The sequence below is a fragment of the Oryctolagus cuniculus genome, chromosome 9, assembly GCF_964237555.1.
Source record: "Oryctolagus cuniculus chromosome 9, mOryCun1.1, whole genome shotgun sequence".
In the NCBI taxonomy this organism is placed as follows: Eukaryota; Metazoa; Chordata; class Mammalia; order Lagomorpha; family Leporidae; genus Oryctolagus; species Oryctolagus cuniculus.
The window spans coordinates 128,861,983-128,881,778 of record NC_091440.1 but is presented as its reverse complement, the minus strand read 5'-3'; the positions used below and the strand labels follow the sequence as shown (position 1 = coordinate 128,881,778).

General features: G+C 42.2%; 1 protein-coding gene across 2 annotated transcripts in view; it reads left to right on the top strand.

The window, feature by feature from the left end:
• Window positions 1-19,796, top strand: part of PKP2 (plakophilin 2) — a 107,014-nt gene that overhangs the window by 64,482 nt on the left and 22,736 nt on the right. For both annotated transcript variants that reach the window (XM_051850923.2, XM_051850924.2), the window contains exons 7-8: window positions 17,905-18,022; window positions 18,847-19,011. In XM_051850923.2, coding sequence (XP_051706883.1) covers window positions 17,905-18,022; window positions 18,847-19,011 — 283 coding nt within the window. The remainder of the gene's footprint in view (window positions 1-17,904; window positions 18,023-18,846; window positions 19,012-19,796) is intronic.

Genomic DNA, 19,796 nt, shown 5'->3' with positions numbered 1-19,796 from the left:
GTAACTGTTCAGTCTTGTTCCTTATTAGCCATGGGGTTAGAGGCAAGGTTTGTTACTTGTTTTTGCTTTTATTTTATGTAAATACCAAACACTCCTTGGAAAAAGCATGTGTTCCACATAAATTGTGCATGTCTCATTACCAGACATTGGAACATTTCCTCAATTACGCATTTTCATTCTAGTTTCCTTTGTTTATCCATCCCTCATTTTGAATATTCATGACAAAGTCTCACTTGGTCTAGCTCTGTGCATAATCCAAGATAATAAGAAGGCACTTAATTAAATCAGACTTTTCCCTGATCATCAAATAACTATTTTATTTTCTATAATGATGTAGATCTAAAAGCATGCTAGAGAGCCGGTGCCGTGGCTCAACAGGCTAATCCTCCGCCTAGCGGCACCAGCACACCGGGTTCTAGTCCCGGTCGGGGCGCCGGATTCTGTCCCAGTCGCCCCTCTTCCAGGCCAGCTCTCTGCTGTGGCCAGGGAGTGCAGTGGAGGATGGCCCAGGTGCTTGGGCCCTGCACCCCATGGGAGACCAGGAGAAGCACCTGGCTCCTGCCATTGGATCAGCGTGGTGCTCCGGCCACAGCGCGCCGGCCGCGGCGGCCATTGGAGGATGAACCAACGGCAAAGGAAGACATTTCTCTCTGTCTCTCTCTCTCTCACTGTCCACTCTCTCTGTCAAAATAAATACATAAATAAATAAAAGCATGCTAGAACTTAACTTTTTTAAAAAAGATTTTTATTGATAATTATTTGAGAGGCAGAGTTAGAGAGAGAGAGAGAGAGGTTTTCCATTCCACTGGTACGACACCAAATGGCCACAGCACAGAGCTGTGCTGACCTGAAGCCAGGAGCCAGGAGTTTCATCCAGATCTCCAGCACGGGTGCAGGGGCCCAAGAACGCGAACCATCTTCCACTGCCTTCTCAGGCTAAAGGCAGAGAGCTGGATCTGAAGAGGATCAGCTGAATACTGACTGGCACCCAGTGGGATGCCAGCACCACAGGTGGAGGTTTGGCCTACTATGCCAAGAGCTAGCCCCCAGAACTTAGTTTTTAAAGCCGTAACTTGAATCAGTTACTTCTGGAAAACAGTTTTCCATAAAACTGGAGAAAAATGTAAGATGAGACAATGGAGTGGAAACTTGAGGAAAATACCCACATAGTTCAACCAGAGAGCAACTTTTCCAGGAAAAGACATTTGGACATCAGCTTCAACCTCAGTTACTAGGCTAATTATTTAAGTTCTTCCTGTTTAATGTGTTAACATAAGCAGTATGAAGCCCGTACATAATGGAATGAGTACTGTTTATGTTGGCTATTTTAGGTACACAAATAAATATGTGGTTTAATGAACTAGGTTACTTTATAAATTTCTAAATAAATGTAAAAGGAGTAAGTGTTACTCAGATTGGTAAATAAGATCTTGATTTTTTTTTAATTTGTAATCTAAATTCTTTTTTTTTTTTTTTTGACTTCCATCCATTTGTTCAATCCCCAAATGGCCCCAATGGCTGGAGCTGAACTGATCTGAAGCCAAGAGCCAGGAGCTTCCCACATGTGTGCAGGGGCCCAAGGAGTTGGGCCATCCTCCTCTGCTTTCCCAGACTCATTAGCAGGAAGCTGGATAGGAAGTAGAGCAGCCAGGACTTGAACCGGTGTCCAGTTGGGATGCCAGCACTGCAGACCAGAGCTTTAACCCACTGTGCTAAAGCACCAACGCCTCAACAATTCTTGTTGTTCAGCAATCAAACAAGACAAAGATGGTTTACCTTGTCACCCCTCCTTGGTCTCCCGAAACCCAGCATTTTTTAGGGTACTTACCCCATGGGGGTTGTTCAGCGGCACCTTGCAGAGATCCCTGCTGTCTACACCAGAGTTTTTCACTGTCCAGTCACATCCTTCCAAGACTGGCCCAAGTTAAAGGAAGTCCTGGGGCCGGCGCTGTGGCATAGGAGGCAAGTTGCCACCTGCAGTGCCAGCATCCCATACGGGAACCATTTCGAGTCCTGGCTGCTCCTCTTCTGATCCAGCTCTCTACTAACGCGCCTGGGAAAGCAATGGAAGATGGCCCAAGTGCTTGGGCCCCTGCACCAGCATGGGAGACCTGGAAGAAGCTCCTGCTCCTGGCTTCAGATCAGCTCAGCTCTGGCCGTTGCGGTCATCTGGGAAGTGTACCAGCAGAATGGAAGACCTCTCTCTCTGGCTCTACTTCTCTCTGTAACTCCTCTTTCAAATAAATAATTTTTTAAAAAAAAGTCCTTCACAGAAATTGTATAATGTTTCTCTTCTTATCAGTCCGTAGATATTTAAGTGCATTTGTGGTTTAGCTGCTAAAGAAAATTATAAATAGAGATAATGTGGAGGAAGAAAACAGGAAACAATTTTTACTCAATATATTAAGAGGACTGTTTTTACTAGTCTCTGTATCACATAGTTTATAAGTTGAGTGTTACAGAGATTCCTAATAATGTCTTTATCAGAGTTTTTTTTTTAAGATTTATTATTTTTTTGAAAGTCAGAGTTACGCAGAGAGAGAAGGAGAGGCAGAGAGAGAAAAAGAGACTTCTTCCATCCACTGGTTCACTCCCCAATTGGCCACAGCAGGCAGAGCTGTGCTGATCTAAATTCTTTTTTTTTTTTTTTTAACTTCCATCCACTGGTTCATTCCCCAAATGGCCCCCACGGCTGGAGCTGAACTGATCTGAAGCCAAGAACCAGGAGCTTCCCACATGTGTGCAGGGGCCCAAGGAGTTGGGCCAGCCTCCAGGAGCCAGGAGCTACCTCCCAGTCTCCCATGCAGGTGCCAGGGTCCAAGGACCTCGGTCATCTTCTACTGTTTACCCAGGCCATAGCAGAGAGCGGATTGGAAGTGGAGCAGCTAAGACTTGAACCGGCGCCCATATGGGATGCTGGCACAGCAGGCTGTGACTTTACCTGCTATGCCACAGTGCTGACCCTATCACAAGTTTTTAAAAACATCCCCATTTTTTTTTAACTTTTATTTAATGAATATAAATTTCCAAAGTACGGCTTATGGATTACAATGGCTTCCCCGCCATAATGTCCCTCCCACCCGCATCCCTCCCCTTTCCCACTCCCTCTCCCCTTCCATTCACATGAGGATTCATTTTCGATTCTCTTTATATACAGAAGATCAGTTTAGCATACATTAAGTAAAGATTTCAACAGTTTGCTCCCACACAAACATAAAGTGAAAAATAATAGATGATTTTTTAAATGATGATGAAATCAGATCAGACCTATTGTCATGTTTAATCCCAGTGAGAGTCAAGTTGGGAATTGATAATTTCTTCTTCTTCTTTTTTTTTTTTTTTTTTTTTTACAAAAGATCAGTTTAGTATACATTAAGTAAAGATTTCAACAGTTTGCACCCCCATAGAAACACAAAGTGAAATATATTGTTTGAGTACTCGTTATAGCATTAAGTCTCAATGTACAGCACATTAAGGACAGAGATCCTACATGAGGAGTAAGTGCACAGTGACTCCTGTTGTTGATTTTACAAATTGACACTCCTGTTTATGGTATCAGTAATCTCCCTATGCACCAGTCATGAGTTTCCAAGGCTATGGAAGCCTTTTGAGTTCACCGACTCTTATCTTGTTTAGGCAAGGTCATAGTCAAAGTGGAGGTTCTCTCCTCCCTTCAGAGAAAGGTACCTCCTTCTTTGAAGACCTGTTCTTTCCACTGGGATCTCACTCACAGAGATCTTTCATTTAGGTTTGTTGGTTTTTTTTTGTTTGTTTGTTTGTTTGTTTTTTGCCAGAGTGTCTTGGCTTTCCATGCCTGAAATACTCTCATGGGCTTTTCAGCCAGATCAGAATGCCTTTAGGGCTGATTCTGAGGCCAGAGTGCTGTTTAGGACATCTGCCATTCTATGAGTCTGCTGAGTATCTCGCTTCCCATGTTGGATCACTCTCCCCTTTATTTATTCTATCGGTTAGTATTAGCAGGTACTAGACTTGTTTATGTGCTTCCTTTGACTCTTAGTCCTTTCATTATGATCAATTGTGAACTGAAATTGATCACTTGGACTAGTGAGATGGCATTGGTACATGCCACCTTGATGGGATTAAATTGGAGTCCCCTGGTATGTTTCTAACTCTACCATTTGGGGCAAGTCAGCTTGAGCATGTCCCAAATTGTACATCTCTTCCCTCTCTTATTCCCACTCTTATGTTTAACAGGGATCACATTTCAGTTAAATTTCAACACTTAAGAATAACTGTGTATTAATTACAGAATTAAACCAGTCATATTAAGTAGAACAGACAAAAAAAAAAACTACTAAGAGGGATAATGTATTAAGTTGTTCATTAACAGTCAGGGCTATGCTGATCAAGTCACCGTTTCCCATAGTGTCCATTTCACTTCAACAGATTTCCTTTTTGGTGTTCAGTCAGTTGTCACCAATCAGGGAGAACATATGGTATTTGTCCCTTTGGGACTGGCTTATTTCACTTAGCATGATGTGTTCCAGATTCCTCCATTTTGTTGCAAATGACTGGATTTCATTGTTTCTTACTGCGGTATAGTATTCTAAAGAGTACATATCCCATAATTTCTTTATCCAGTCTACCGTTGATGGGCATTTAGGTTGGTTCCAGGTCTTGGCTATTGTGAATTGTGCTGCAATAAACATTAGGGTGCAGACTGCTTTTTTGTTTACCAATTTAAATTCCTTTGGGTAAATTCCAAGGAGTGGGATGGCTGGGTCGAACGGTAGGGTTATATTCAGGTTTCTGAGGAATCTCCAGACTGACTTCCATAGTGGCTTGACCAGTTTGCATTCCCACCAACAGTGGGTTAGTGTCCCTTTTTCCCCACATCCTCGCCAGCATCTGTTGTTGGTAGATTTCTGTATGTGAGCCATTCTAACTGGGGTGAGGTGAAACCTCATTGTGGTTTTGATTTGCATTTCCCTGATTGCTAATGACCTTGAACAGTTTTTCATGTGCCTGTTGGCCATTTGGATTTCCTCTTTTGAAAAATGTCTATTGAGGTCCTTGGCCCATCTCTTAAGTGGGTTGTTTGTTTTGTTTTTGTGGAGTTTCTTGATCTCTTTGTAGATTGTGGTTATTAACCCTTTATCTGTTGCATAGTTTGCAAATATTTTTTTCCCATTCTGTCGGTTGTCTCTTCACTCTCCTGACTGTTTCTTTTGCAGTACAGAAACTTCTCAATTTGATGCAATCCCAATAGTTGATGTTGGCTTTGACTGCCTGTGCCTCCCGGGTCTTTTCCAGAAACTCTTTGCCTGTGCCAATATCTTGAAGGGTTTCTCCAATGTTCTCTAATAACTTGATGGTGTCAGGTCGTAGATTTAGGTCTTTAATCCATGTTGAGTGGATTTTTGTGTAAGGTGTAAGGTAGGGGTCTTGCTTCATGATTATGCACGTGGAAATCCAGTTTTCCCAGCACCATTTATTGAATAGACTGTCCTTGCTCCAGGAATTAGTTTTAGATCCTTGATCAAATATAAGTCGGCTGTAGATGTTTGGGTTGATTTCTGGTGTTTCAATTCTGTTCCATTGGCCTATCCATCTGTTTCTGTACCAGTACCATGCTGTTTTGATTACAACTGTCCTGAAATCTGGTATTGTGATGCCTCCGGCTTTGTTTTTGTTGTACAAGATTGCTTTAGCTATTCGAGGTCTCTTGTGCCTCCATATAAATTTCAGCACCATTTTTTCCAGATCTGAGAAGAAGGTCTTCGGTATCTTGATTGGTATTGCATTGAATCTATAAATTGCTTTTGGGAGAATGGACATTTTGATGATATTGATTCTTCCAATCCATGAGCATGGAAGATTTTTCCATTTCTTGGTATCCTCTTCTATTTCTTTCTTTAAGATTTTGTAATTTTCATCGTAGAGATCTTTAATGTCCTTGGTTAAGTTTATTCCAAGGTATTTGATTGTTTTTGTAGCTATTGTGAATGGGATTGATCTTAGAAGTTCTTCCTCAGCCTTGGCATTGCTTGTGTATACAAAGGCTGTTGATTTTTGTGCATTGATTTTATACCCTGCTACTTTGCCAAACTCTTCTATGAGTTCCAATAGTCTCTTAGTAGAGTTCTTTGGGTCCCCTAAATAAAGAATCATATCATCTGCAAAGAGGGATAGTTTGAGTTCTTCTTTCCCAATTTGTATCCCTTTAATTTCTTTTTCTTGCCTAATAGCTCTGGCTGGAACTTCCAGAAGTATATTGAATAGCAGTGGTGAGAGTGGGCATCCCTGTCTGGTACCAGATCTTAGTGGAAATGCTTCCAACTTTTCCCCATTCAATAGGATGTTGGCTGTGGGTTTTTCATAGATTGCTTTCATTGTATTGAGGAATGTTCCTTCCAAACCCAGTTTGCTTAGAGTTTTCATCATGAACGGGTGTTGTATTTTATCAAATGCTTTCTCGGCGTCTATTGAGATAATCATATGGTTTTTCTTCTGCAGTCTGTTAATGTAGTGTATCACATTGATTGTTTTGCGCACATTAAACCATCCCTGCATACCAGGGATGAATCCCACTTGGTCTGGGTGGATGATCTTCTGATGTGTTGTTGCATTCTATTGGCGAGAATTTTATTGAGGATTTTTGCATCTATGTTCATCAGGGATACTGGTCTGTAATTCTCTTTCAATGCTGCATCTTTTTCTGGCTTAGGAATTAAGGTGATGCTGGCTTCATAGAAAGAATTTGGGAGGACTCCCTCTTCTTCGATTGTTCTGAATAGTTTGAGAAGAATTGGAGTTAGTTCTTCTTTAAATGTCTGGTAGAATTCAGCAGTGAATCCATCTGGTCCTGGGCTTTTCTTTGTTGGGAGGACCTTTATTACTGTTTCAATTTCTGTCTCAGTTATGGGTCTGTTTAGGTTTTCTATGTCTTCCTGGTTCAATTTAGGTAGGTTGCATGTGTCCAGGAATCTATCCATTTCTGATAGGTTTCCCTGTTTGCTGGCATACAAGTCCTTGTAGTAATTTCTGATGATTCTTTTTATTTCTGTGGTGTCTGTTGTTATGTTTCCTTTTTCATCTCTGATTTTATTGATTTGGGTCTTTTCTCTTCTTTTTTTAGTTAGTTGGGCCAATGGGGTGTCAATTTTGTTTATTTTTTCAAAAAACCAGCTCCTCGTTTGGCTGATTTTTTGTAATTTTTTTTTTTTGATTCACTCCTGTTGATTTCTTCTCTGATTTTAATTATTTCTCTTCTCCTACTAGATTTGGGTCTGGTTTGCTGTAGGTTTTCTAGATCCTTGAGATGCACTGAAAGCTCATTTATTTGGTGCCTTTCCAATTTCTTGATGTAGGCACCTATTGATATAAACTTTCCTCTTAACACTGCTTTTACTGCATCCCATAAGTTTTGGTATGTTGTGCTGTTATCCTCATTTACTTCCAGAAAATTTTTGATTTCTCTTTTAATTTCTTCTATGACCCATTGTTCATTCAGGAGCATGTTGTTCAATCTCCATGTGTTTCTGCTGGTTCGCTTCCCAAATGGCCACAATGGCTGGAGCTGAGTTGATCTGAAGCCAGGAGCTTCCTTGGTTCTCCCATGTGGGTGCAGGGGCCCAAGCACCTAGGCCATCCTCTGCTGCCTTCCCAGGTGCATCAATAGGGAGCTTGATCAGAAGTGGAGCAGCCAGGACTTGAACTGGTGCCCATAGGGGATGCCCATACTGCAGGCCAGGGCTCTAATCTGGTATGCCACAGTGCGGGCCCTGCTGCTCCACTTCTGATCCAGCTCTTTGCTAATGTGTCTGGGAAAGCAGTGGAGGAAAGCACTTGGATCTCTGCACCCATGTGGAAGACCCAGAAGAAGCTTCTGGCTCCTGGCTTTGGCCTGACCCAGCCACGGTTGTTGTAGCCATCTGGGGAGTGAATTAGCAGATGGAAGATCACTGTCTCTGTCTCTCTTCCTGTAACTCTTTTACAAATAAAATAAATCTTAAAAAAAATGGTGAACTCAAAAGGCTTCCATAGCCTTGGAAACTCATGACTGGTGCATAGGGAGATTACTGATGCCATAAACAGGAGTGTCAATTTGTAAAGTCAACAACAGGAGTCACTGTGCACTTACTCCTCATGTAGGATCTCTGTCCTTAATGTGCTGTACATTGAGACTTAATGCTATAACGAGTACTCAAACAGTATATTTCACTTTGTGTTTCTATGGGGGTGCAAACTGTTGAAATCTTTACTTAATGTATACTAAACTGATCTTCTGTAAAGAGATGGAAGACCTTTCTCTCTCTCTTTCTCTCTGTCTGTCTCTCCCAATCCTCCCTCCCTCTCTGTAACTGTCCTTCAAATAAATTAAGTAAATATTAAAAAAAAGAAGAAGAAGAAGTGGAGCAGCTGGGACTTGAACCAGCACCCATATGGGATGCTACACTGCAGGTGATGATTTAACCCACTAAGCCACAGCTCCACCTCCAGCATCCTCAGGTGGTATTTTTTAATTAATTAATTTTTTAAGGAATACAAATTTCATAAGTACAACTTTAGGAATATAGTGATTCTTCCCACCACATTCCCACCCACATTCCCACCCACATTCCCACCCCTCCTTCTCCTCCCTCTCCCCTTCCCAGTCCCATTCTCCATTAAGATTCATTTCAGTTAACTTTATACACAGAAGACCAACTCTATACTAAGTAAAGATTTCAACAATTTGTGCACATACAAACACACAAATAAAACCTGCTTGGAAACAAGTTTTTCAGTTAACTCTCATGATACAACTCATTGAATTGTATCCCCGTCCTCCATGGGGAATTAGTGCACAGTGACTCCTGTGGTTAATTTAACAGTTAACACTCTATGTATGATGTCAGTGACCACCCAAGGCTCTTGACATGAGCTGCCTAGGCTATGGAAGCCTTTTGAATCCACAGAGTTTGTCAGTGTTTAGAGAAGCCCACAAACAAAGAAATTCTCTCTTCCCTTTAAAGAAAGGTACAACCTTCTTTGATGGGCACTTCTTTCCCCTGGGGTCTCATTCACAGAGGTTCTTCATGTAGGATGCTTTTTGCCATTATGTCTTGGCTTTCCATGTCTGCAATGCTCTCATGGGTTTTTCAGACAAACTAGGAAGCCTTAAGGGTTGATTCTGAGGTCAGAGTGTTACTTAAAGTGATTGTCATTCTGTGAGTCTGCTGTGTGGACTGCTTCCCATGTTGCAACATTCTCTCCTTTTTAATTATGTCTGTTATTGTTACCAGAGACTTGATTCTATTTATATGATCACTTTAACACTTAATCCTATCTGTATGTTCATTTTAACACTTAATATGATCACTTAAACACTTAAGATGGCATTTTTACCACCCAGCTTAATGGGATTTGGGGTCTCATGACAATCTGTTAGACTGTACCCTTAGAATTAATTCATCTATAGGAATGTATGCAGAACTATACAGCTTTACAGTTATAATCTTCCTGCTCTCTCTCTTACTCCCATTCTTATTTTTTTACTGAGATCCATCCTCAGTTGACATATGATTAACTCTATGTTAAGTAAAGAGTTCAACAAATAGTATGAAGAAAAAAACAAACAAAAAAAAATGAAACTGTTCCTCAACAGTCAAGGCAAGGACAGCTCAAGTCATCCCTTCTCAAAGTGTCATTTTCACTTCTATGGATTTTGTTTTAGATGCTCTATTAGTGATCACAGAACAGGGAGAACATATGGTATTTGTCCCTTTGGGACTGGCTTATTTCACTATGTATGATGTTTTCCAGATTCATCCATTTTGTTGCAAATGACCGAATTTCAGGTTTCTTTTTAAACACTATGTAGTATTCCACAGTGTACAGACTCCATAATTTATTTAGTCCTCTGTTAACAGGCATTTAGGTTGATTCCATGTCTTAGATATTATGAATTGAGCTACAATAAACATGAGGGTGCAGATAACTCTTTCATTTGCTGATTTCATTTCCCTTGGGTAAATTTCGAGGAGTGGGATGGCTGGGTCATATGGTAGGTCTATATTCAGACTTCTGAAGTATATCCATACTGTCTTCCATTGTGACTTTACCAGTTTACATTCCCACCAACAGTAGATTAGTGTAGATTTTTCCTCACATCCTTGCCAGCATTTGTTGTTGGTTGATTTCTGTATGAGGGCCGTTCTAACTGGGGTGAGGTGGAACCTCATTGTGGTTTTGATTTGCACTTCCCTCAGGTGGTGTTTTATGTACTATTATCTTGTGACACTGAAAACCTTTTTCTGCAACAACTTAAAACTATCATCTCCTAGAGCTAATACTAAATGTTTTTAATCCATCAGTATTTAAAAATGAGTGGGTTGATAAATTTGAATGAAGCAACTGACTTTGTCATTATTCTGTGATTAAAATCTGCGCCCACCTTGGAGGTGCAAACTACTCCTATGTGAGTATCACGTTGTTCAATCCTAGGTCTTGAGTAGCTCCGTCAAGCCCAGTCTGGCATTTCAGCCACCTCCTTCAGGCATCAAGAATGCTTATTCAAGTTTTAGTGTCCTAGGTGTATTTTTAAAATTACTGTTTGTTGTTTATGCTTGGTTCTGAGTTGAATTTGGCACTCAACCCTAAACAACCTGTTCCACCTAAGGCAGGAGGAAATGAATGTTCCTTCCAACTCGATGATTACTGGCTGAGTATTTAGAACACTTTGGGAAAACCAAAAACAGCAGGGAAACAGTGCTAAAGGATTTTTAAACGTAAGTTTTTCTCCTCCATCACCTCCTAGTTTCTTAATGTATGACAGATGCCGGCATGTCTTTGGTTACTTTTGTGTGCCCTGAAAGGAACAGGATTTGTAGGCTGTAGAGCCTTGTTGTGCCTCCCAGGGTTGCTCCTGTCTGCAGACTGTAAAGTTGGCTTGGGCTGATGCTTGCTGATACCCTCAGGAGCTGATGTTGTCTTCAGAGTGACAGACAAGCCCTTCTTTTGGAGTGAAGTTCTGTTCCTGGGCCAGTTCAAGTGAGGATCCCCTTTTGTTGTGCGCAGCCACAAGCTGCCTGTGCTGCTTTTTCCTGGTTAATCCCGGACAAGGCCCAACTGTTTGATATGTATCGGCCCAGAGTTTAACAAAAGCCCAGACCTAAATCTTAAATAACAAGAGGAAGGAGGGTGCCTCCTTATCAGCCAGTGTCTTGTCAAGCACCTACCTGGGTCTTGAAACGAACTGTGATTCTGCCTACCTAGTACTAGATTGTCTGGCACCACTTGGGGCCTTACTGAACAATTTACAGTAGACGATATTAGGAAGCCTGTATTTGTTGATGAACAGAAAGATGCACCCACAGTGTTTGCAGAAAACCATGTTTCTCAGTATGCTGGTTACACCTTTAGCAGTGGTTCCATGTGCCTGGCTTCAGTATCAGCTGCAGCTGCAGATTCCAGATTCCTGCTGTTGCAGAGTTGATGGCTCAAGTAATTGGGTTCCTGCCACCCATGTGGGAGACCTGGGTCGAGTGCCCAGCTTCAGTTCCACCAGGCCCGTATTATTGCAGGCATTTGGGAATAAGCCAGCAGATGGAAGCATGCACGCTCGCTGGCTCTGTGTGTGTGTGTGTGTGTGTGTGTGTGCCTCTCAAATAAAAGGACTATTGGTTCCATAGTCACCAGTTTAAAAAAAAAAAAAAAAGATGTATTGTATTTACTTGAAAGGCAGAGTACCAGAGAGAGAGGGAGAGACAGAGAGAGCAAAATCTTCCACAGACTGGTTCACTCCCTGAGTGTCCACAGCAGCCAGAGCTGGACCAGACAGAAGCTAGGAGTCAGGAGCCTCCTCTGGGTCTCTCAAGTGGGGGCAGGGGCCCAAGGGCTTGGGCTGTCTTCCACTGCTCTCCCAGGGAGCTGGATCACAAGTAGAGCAGCCAGGACTCAAACTGGCACCCATAGGGGATTATGTATTAAGTAGAAATAGCTTCTTATCAAGTAGGAATAGCTCATTAGAACAGAAATGCTGCCTCTTAGAATTACTTGTGGAGTTGGTGATCTGTCTTGGAAAGATGCGCTCCCACCCTGCTGTTGTCTGTAGTATGTCCTGGTAAGTCACTATAGCCTTTAACTGTAAACATTTCATATCAGTTCATCCCTTTCTTGGGACACTGTTTCCCTTCCAGTGTTGGGAAACAGTATACTGATGGCACACCTGCACGTAGCCACTACAAACAACCTTACTTGGAGAGCCAGTGAGAAACCCTGATAGAACCAGTTAATCCTGGTTTTAAATGCTAGTCACAGGTCAGGATTCTGAATTCAGTTCCAGGTGAACTCTAATTTCAGGCATTTTTGAGAATTGTTTAGCGCACACACACACACACACACACACCAAAATGCAGCTGTTTCTGTTGTTTGCTTTACACATTGTTTGACTCATCATATGCAACTGAGGTTTAGGTCCACTGTCACTGAAGTATTAAAGTCGGCAGAGACGTACCCTTCTTCCTTTTAGTTCCAGCAAGGTCCAGGGTGTTTTCTCTTTTCATTGTGCCACTGAGGAGTGTGTGAAATGAGTGGCACTGGACTGAGTCATGAGTCTCTCCTTATTTTCTTTCAGGTAAAACCTGAATCTTCCTAAAATGTGAGGCTCTGATGCCATTTCAGGGACATAAAGAGGCTCAGCATCTGTTCCACCACCCCTCTTCCAAGTCCTACGGCCAGAAAAATTCTTCCTAAAATCAAACAGCGGGTTACTGTGCTCCACTGGGTGCAGTGGGAATGAAGAACTCCAAGACAGCCTTGCCTTTGTGTGGAGAGTAGTTCATCTCCTGTTCTCCTCTCTTCTCCTTAGGCCTGGCTCCTTGCCCTCAGCCCCTAGTCCAGAGACCAGTCTTTACTTTTGTTTTCGTTTTATCTAGAAGTCAGTGAGAGAGACAGAGACAGTCAGATATCTTCTGTCTGCTAGTTCTCTTTGCAAATTCCCACAACAGTTGGGCTGGGCCAGGAGCCTTTATGGAGAGCAGGAACCCACAGACGAGCCATCACCTGCTGCCTCCCTGGGTGCACATTAGCAGAAAGCCAGGGTTACAAATGGAGCTGAAACTCACTCAGAGCTCCGATAGGGGATGCAGGCCTCCCACGTGGCATTTTAACCTCTCTGCCCAGTGTCCACCCCCTCAGGGACCTAGTTTTTCAGTATACAACACTATGTAGTTGCCATTTCCTTCACGTACCTACGTATTTGTCCAGATTTAGTAGATTGTACCATGAGAAGTATACCCAGCATTTAATTGAATTTAAACCATAGGCACTAAATTAAACATTTCCAATATAGTCTATGGGTAACTCAGATAATCAATGTTTATTGAGTAACTACTGTTTGTGTGCTCATTCTCTTTTTGATAATATAATTATTTTGATATATTTCATTTATATTTTCCATATTATTTCCCATGTTAAACCTCTGTTGATTTACAGATAGGAAATAGTCAGGAGATAATACTGTAAAAGGATCAATTCTGCCCAAAGATAGCTGTGTTAATTCTCTGATTCTCACAAACTCAAATATTAGCTATTGAAAAAGCACTTTAAGATGATACATCATTTTCTACATTTATTGGTTATTTTCAGAGTGGTACAGAACAAATTACCTTCTGTCTAATGACCTCTATTCATGGGTGTGGTGTTATAAAATAATCTACCCTTATCATTCACATCCTGAAAAGTTGAGTCAGGTGGGAACTATTTCTGATATGCAGGAGCAAATACTGAAGCAGTGGGTTCCATGCACTTTCTGTCAGCAAAAGCATCAACTGCCAGAAACCCCTGATAAGTCCCATTTCAAGCAAGTAGAGTCTGGATAATGCCACGCTACAAGACAACAGCCAGTACGTGTGAACTGGCAGTACTGCCAAACCCAGTTACCATTCGGACTCAAAATAAACACCCTGAAGTTAATCAAAGCGAAGTCATCCATCTGCTAGGTATGTAGTGGGCTTAGCCAGTGAGCAGGACAGGCCTTTTGATTTGTCTGAGCCATTTTAAACCACTGCTGATTTTCTAAACCAGAGGTTGGAGAGTTCAAAGGGGAGCACTGAAGTATATGATAACATTGTCTTGTGTTGGGGGGGTCACACGTGGTATTTGCTAAACAAATGTCAGGCTGGACGAAGGTTAGATGAGCTTGGTCTATTCTGGGCTGTGCTGATAAGAATAAAGAAGAGCCCTCTGCCCCAGACGTTCCACTTACTTGTCTTCCCCAGGAAAAACTTCGATTCTGTAGACCTCATCTTCTCCAAGTGCACAATAAGGAGACCTGAGAAGTGCCTCTGACTTGCTGTCAGGCTTCCGAGGTTGCGTGATGATGAAAGGACTCAGAGAGTATGGAGGATGTTAATGTGGTCATTTCTTGAGAAAAAGTTACAGTAAAAATGGTGTCATTTCCAGCTTATGAACCAATTCATTCTCTTTTTTTACCTGCAAAGAATCAGTTTTGCAGATTCAGTAAAAATAAGGAAGAGAATCTTAGAAGAGTCAAAGTCACAGAAGGGATTCAGCAACCATTAAATTGTTAGTGTATTCTCTTTTAGGCATATGACTCTTATTGTCTCAACTGTTAGGTTGAATCATGAATTAACCACTTTGTGACTTAAAGACAGTCAAATTGGGGCATAGGGGGTAAAGCTTCTGCCTGCAGTACTGGCATCCTACATGGGCACCAGTTCAAGTCCTGGCTGCTCCACTTCTGACCCAACTCCCTGCTAACGCACCTGGGAAGGCAGCAGAGGATGGCCCAAGTGCTTGGGCCCTTGCACCCACGTGTGAGACCCAGAAGAAGCTCCCAGCTCCGGATTGGCCTAGCTCTGGCTGTTGTAGCCAACTGGCGAGTGAACCAGCAGGTGGAAGATACCTTTCTCTCTCTTTCTGTCTGTCTGTCTGTCTCTCTCTCTGTAACTCTGCCTTTGTAAATGAATCTTTAAAAAATAATAACACAAAGACAGTCAAAGTGTCCGTTTCACAGAGTTCAACCTACAGGTGTGATGTGCAGGAGAGCAGGGTACAATGTTTGTACTTCCAGGTTTCCTTAGTTTTTTTGTTTGTTTGTTTGTTTGTTTTGACAGGCAGAGTGGATAGTGAGAGAGAGACAGAGAGAAAGGTCTTCCTTTGCCGTTGGTTCACTCTCCAATGGCCGCTGCGGCCGTCGCACCGCACTGATCCGAAGCCAGGAGCCAGGTGCTTCTCCTGGTCTCCCATGGGGTGCAGGGCCCAAGCACTTGGGCCATCCTCCACTGCACTCCCTGGCCACAGCAGAGAGCTGGGCTGGAAGAGGGGCAACCGGGACAGAATCCGGTGCCCTGACCGGGACTAGAACCTGGTGTGCCGGCTCCGCAAGGCAGAGGATTAGCTTATTGAGCCACAGCACCGGCCCCTTAGTTTTTGATATAATTCTGGACATATTTGTTTCTTTGACAGAGATGCACTGAAAGTACTGTGGAACAGAAAGCCTTTACTGGAAACAATGTAGTGCAGTTATAGTGTTACTTTAAAAAGTTCATGGAAAATTAAATTGAAAGATTGGCACAAGAAAGTTTGAAATCCATTTATAAGAGGATTTTCATATATTTCATGGAAAACGTATGTTATGAAAAAAACTGTACATGAATTTCAAACTTTTTATGGCACTAAATTGTCTTCATTCTTTTTCCATGAACTTTTAAAAATCCTCTCATGTATTATTTATAGATTAAGAAAATAAGGCCCCAAAAGGTGTCAGAGTTGTACTTCTTTTTACTTTTTTTAAGATTGTATTTATTTGTTTGAGAGTTGGAGTTACAGACTGAGAGAGATATTCCATCCTCTGGTTCACTTTGTAAATGGCCACAATGACCAGAGCTGGGCCAATTGAAAGCCAGGAACCAGGAGCTTCCTCAAGGTCTCCTACACAGTTGCAGGGGTCCAAGGACTTGGGCCATCTTGTATTGCTTTCCTAGGCCATAGCAGAGAGCTGGATCAGAAGAGGAGCAGCCAGGACATGAACCGGTGCCCATATGGGATGCCAGTGCAGCAGGCGGAGACTTAGCCCACTACACCACAGTGCCGGCCCTCTACTTCCTCCTGATGTTCAGAATGACACCAAGACATGATAAAGAAAAAATACACAACATATTTTGGTTATTCTATCAGTAAAAAAAAACTAGTATGATACATTTTATAGGAAAAATTCTTAGCAATTAACATTGGCAAAAGAGAATTGGCATGGTTCTCAAATTCTGAAACCTGCACGTATACTCTCACTATTGTTGACAGAAGCGTTGACGTTTTGGGAGTAAGACATGTTTAAATGATTAATGTTAAAAAGGAAAACATAACCCAAGGAAGATAGTAACAATGACACCAGAATATATACATGGCCTAAATCTGCAGTGTAATCCCAGAATGCATCACATTGCTTATTTGGTAAGCTTCATTTCTGTATAAGGAAGCGTTGTCCACTTGCAGATTTAGTTACTGTTTATAGAAAGGTGTCATGGGTTAGCAAAATTAGAAATAGACTAAGTGCAAAGATATTTATAGGTTATCACTCTTTTATTTTTAAGGCAAAGACTTTATTCTTTTTTACTTACTTGATCAGAGAGAGAGACAGAGACAAATACAGAGACAGAGACAGAACCAGACAGAGAGCTTTGATCCACTTGCTCACTCCCCAAATGCCCACAGCCTGGCCGGAACTGGTATTCAGGAACTCACCAGCACTCCATGACATGGAATTTGGGTATCCCAAGTGGCATCTTAACTACTAGACCAAATACCCACTCCATAGGTCATGCTTTTGGCTTAAGTCTTACACTAGAAAATTGCATTTTCTCTGACAGCTTTTTGCCATTTTAATTATAGAATAATTTTAGAGCATCTGCCTTAATATTTGTCAATAACAGTTTATACTAAGACTACAAACCCCCAGAATGATACAATCCAACACACTGTCTTTTTAAAGAGGAACCAAGGCCCAGGATAACTTTAAGTGTTTTAGTAGTATTAAGACATGAAGTTGGGGCCAGCGCCATAGCACAGTAGGTTAATCCTTCACCTGTGGTGCCAGCATCCCATGTAAGCACTGGTTCTAGTCCCAGCTGCTCCACTCCCAATCCAGCTCTCTGCCATGGCCTGGGAAAGCAGTAGAAGATGGCCCAACTCCTTGGGCCCCTGACCCCATGTGGGAAAAGAAGAAGCACCTGGCTCCTGGCTTCAGATTGGCACAGCTCCAGCCATTGCAGCCATTTGGGGCGTGAACCAACGGAAGGAAGACCTTTCTCTCTGTCTCTCCCTCTCACTGTCTATAACTCTGCCTCTCAAATAAAATAAATAAGATCTTAAAAAAAAAAGACATGAAGTAACCTGGCTTTGGCCTGAAAGTTCTGGCTGTTGCAGCCACTTAAGAAGTGAACCAGCAGGTGGAAGATCTCTCTCTGTCTCTGTCTCTCTCTGTCTCTCCCTCTTTCTCTGTAACTCTGATGTTCAATAAGAAAATCTTAAAAAAAAAAAAAAAAAAGACATGGAGAAAATTGGGACTTGGACATCCAGTGCATTGCTATTCTTACTGTGCCATTAGTTCTTCTTTCAGTGCAAAACATTTGCCTTCTCTCTGTTCCTCAAAAGTGGAGTGAAGAACTGTGCTCTGTCCTTGGTACTTGAGGTGAAGCGGCTAGAAAGAAGGCTGTTACTGACATGGCCACATTTTTGTATGGGTGTGTTTGGAAGTTGTGTCCAGCTTTGACCACTACAAGGCATTGATGATTTATGACCCCGAGATACTGTTACAAATTTGCTGGTTTCTCAGCATCAGAAGGAGGCTTCAAATAAAGCTTTCCAGCAAAGGTCTCTGGGATGCAGGACCTCAGACGTGGCTTTTATTTTATTTTATTTTTATTTTTATTTTTGTAGAAACATGAGCTCAGCTGGCCCTGATGGGAGGAAGGTGATGAGAAGGTGTGATGGACTGATTGACTCCTTGGTCCACTACGTCAGAGGAACCATTGCGGATTACCAGCCAGATGACAAGGTAATTCAAGGTTGAACGTCTTGCATACTGAATTACTTACTTTGTCTTAGCAGGCTATTTCAGAATGTTCTAAAAGCAGCTGCTTGGCTTTAGATTTATTCATGGACTCATGTGCTGATCCTAAGATTTCACATCTGGGTCCAGGAAACATTAAAATCTTTCAAGCTTCATTTTTCTGTTTTTCTTTTTAAACCCAAATTTCTGACTTCCTGCATAGCAGTTTGGTATGGAAATTTGAAAGTAGCCCGAATTCTACATATCCAGCAATGAACTTGCATTCATCTCTTCATCTCCTCAAACTTGCTTGCACCCTTGTAACCCTTCTTCCTGGTCACCATCCACCAAAAGAAGATAGAAATCTGAGCACCTGCCCCACCTCACTTCTCTCCTGCACTGGCAGCGGATCACGCATATCCTGCCTTGGAAAAAGGCTTGGGGTTCTGCTACCCTCTCTTGTGCTACAACTGCTCTCCTCGTTTGTGCCTCTCCCATACTGATGATTGCAGCAGCCTCCCAAGTGGTCCCTGTAAACAATATCTCCACCATTCTCCAACTCGGCATGGCTGCTAGTAAGTTATGTGTCCGAAATATAATTAGAAATTCAGCCTGCACTCCTTAGCGTCGTCCTCCTCCTGGCCATTCATCAAACCCTTAGCCCTTCAGCTGTCATCTTTCACTTCCCCCAGGTGCCCCACAGTCAGAGCACATCCCTTGCATCCAGTAAATCTCATAAAAGCGAAATAAAGCCTGACAAGTCTTACGGTACTGCATTTGCGGAGAGAATCTGTTTGTGTATGCTCAATATTCACGTCCTGTTTTCTCAGGCCACAGAGAACTGTGTGTGCATTCTGCATAACCTCTCCTACCAGCTGGAGGCAGAGCTCCCAGAGAGATATTCCCAGAATATCTATATTCAAAACCGGAATATCCAGACGGACAACAACAAAAGCATTGGGTGTTTTGGCAGCCGAAGCAGGAAAGTAAAAGAGGTATGTTGGGAGGGTTTCGAAAGAATGAGACGGAGCGGAACAGACAGAAAAGTGTGTGTGTGTGTGTGTGTGTGTGTGTGTGCTTGGTATACAGTCAGGCACTATTGTCAGTTCTTTCAGTATTTACTTCAACCCTATGAGGTGTGTATTATTAATACCCTCATTTATCCATGAGGAAGTGGGTACTAGAAGCTTAGTTAAGTTTCTCATAATGATTCAACAAATAACTAGAGGGATTAGAATCCAGTTTCAGGTAATCTGGCTGCATATTTGCACTGTTAGCTACTAAACTATACTGCTGGATGCCCTTTCGGTTAGAAAATGAGGTTAATGCAACATGGCCAGTGGCATCTACATTGTTTCAGAGCCCAAAACAGCCTGACGGTTGACTCTGAGCATTCTAAAAACAAACTTTGGACACACTGAAAGCAAACCCCATAGGAAAAAATGCACAGTTGGAATTTGAAGGAATGCGACCCCGTTCTCCTCTGAGTATCTTGGTATTATTTACCTTGGAGAAGAGCTGGTAAATTTAGAACTCTGGTGCTGTGCTGGACAACCTCACAAGACTGAGGGCCAGGCCTGTTTCCGTATCTTCAGAGTGGTTGTGACTAATGTAGCATTTAGCTTAAAAGCAGCCTAAGAGCCATTTTGGAACCGTCTGTGCTTAGTCCTCTGAATTCTCTCGCTCTGTGAGATGAAAAGCTGGGAATAGGATGTAGTTAGGAAGAAAGAGCCGTCACGGGCTAGAAGTTAAGTAGCTGGACATTATACACGTTTGCTTT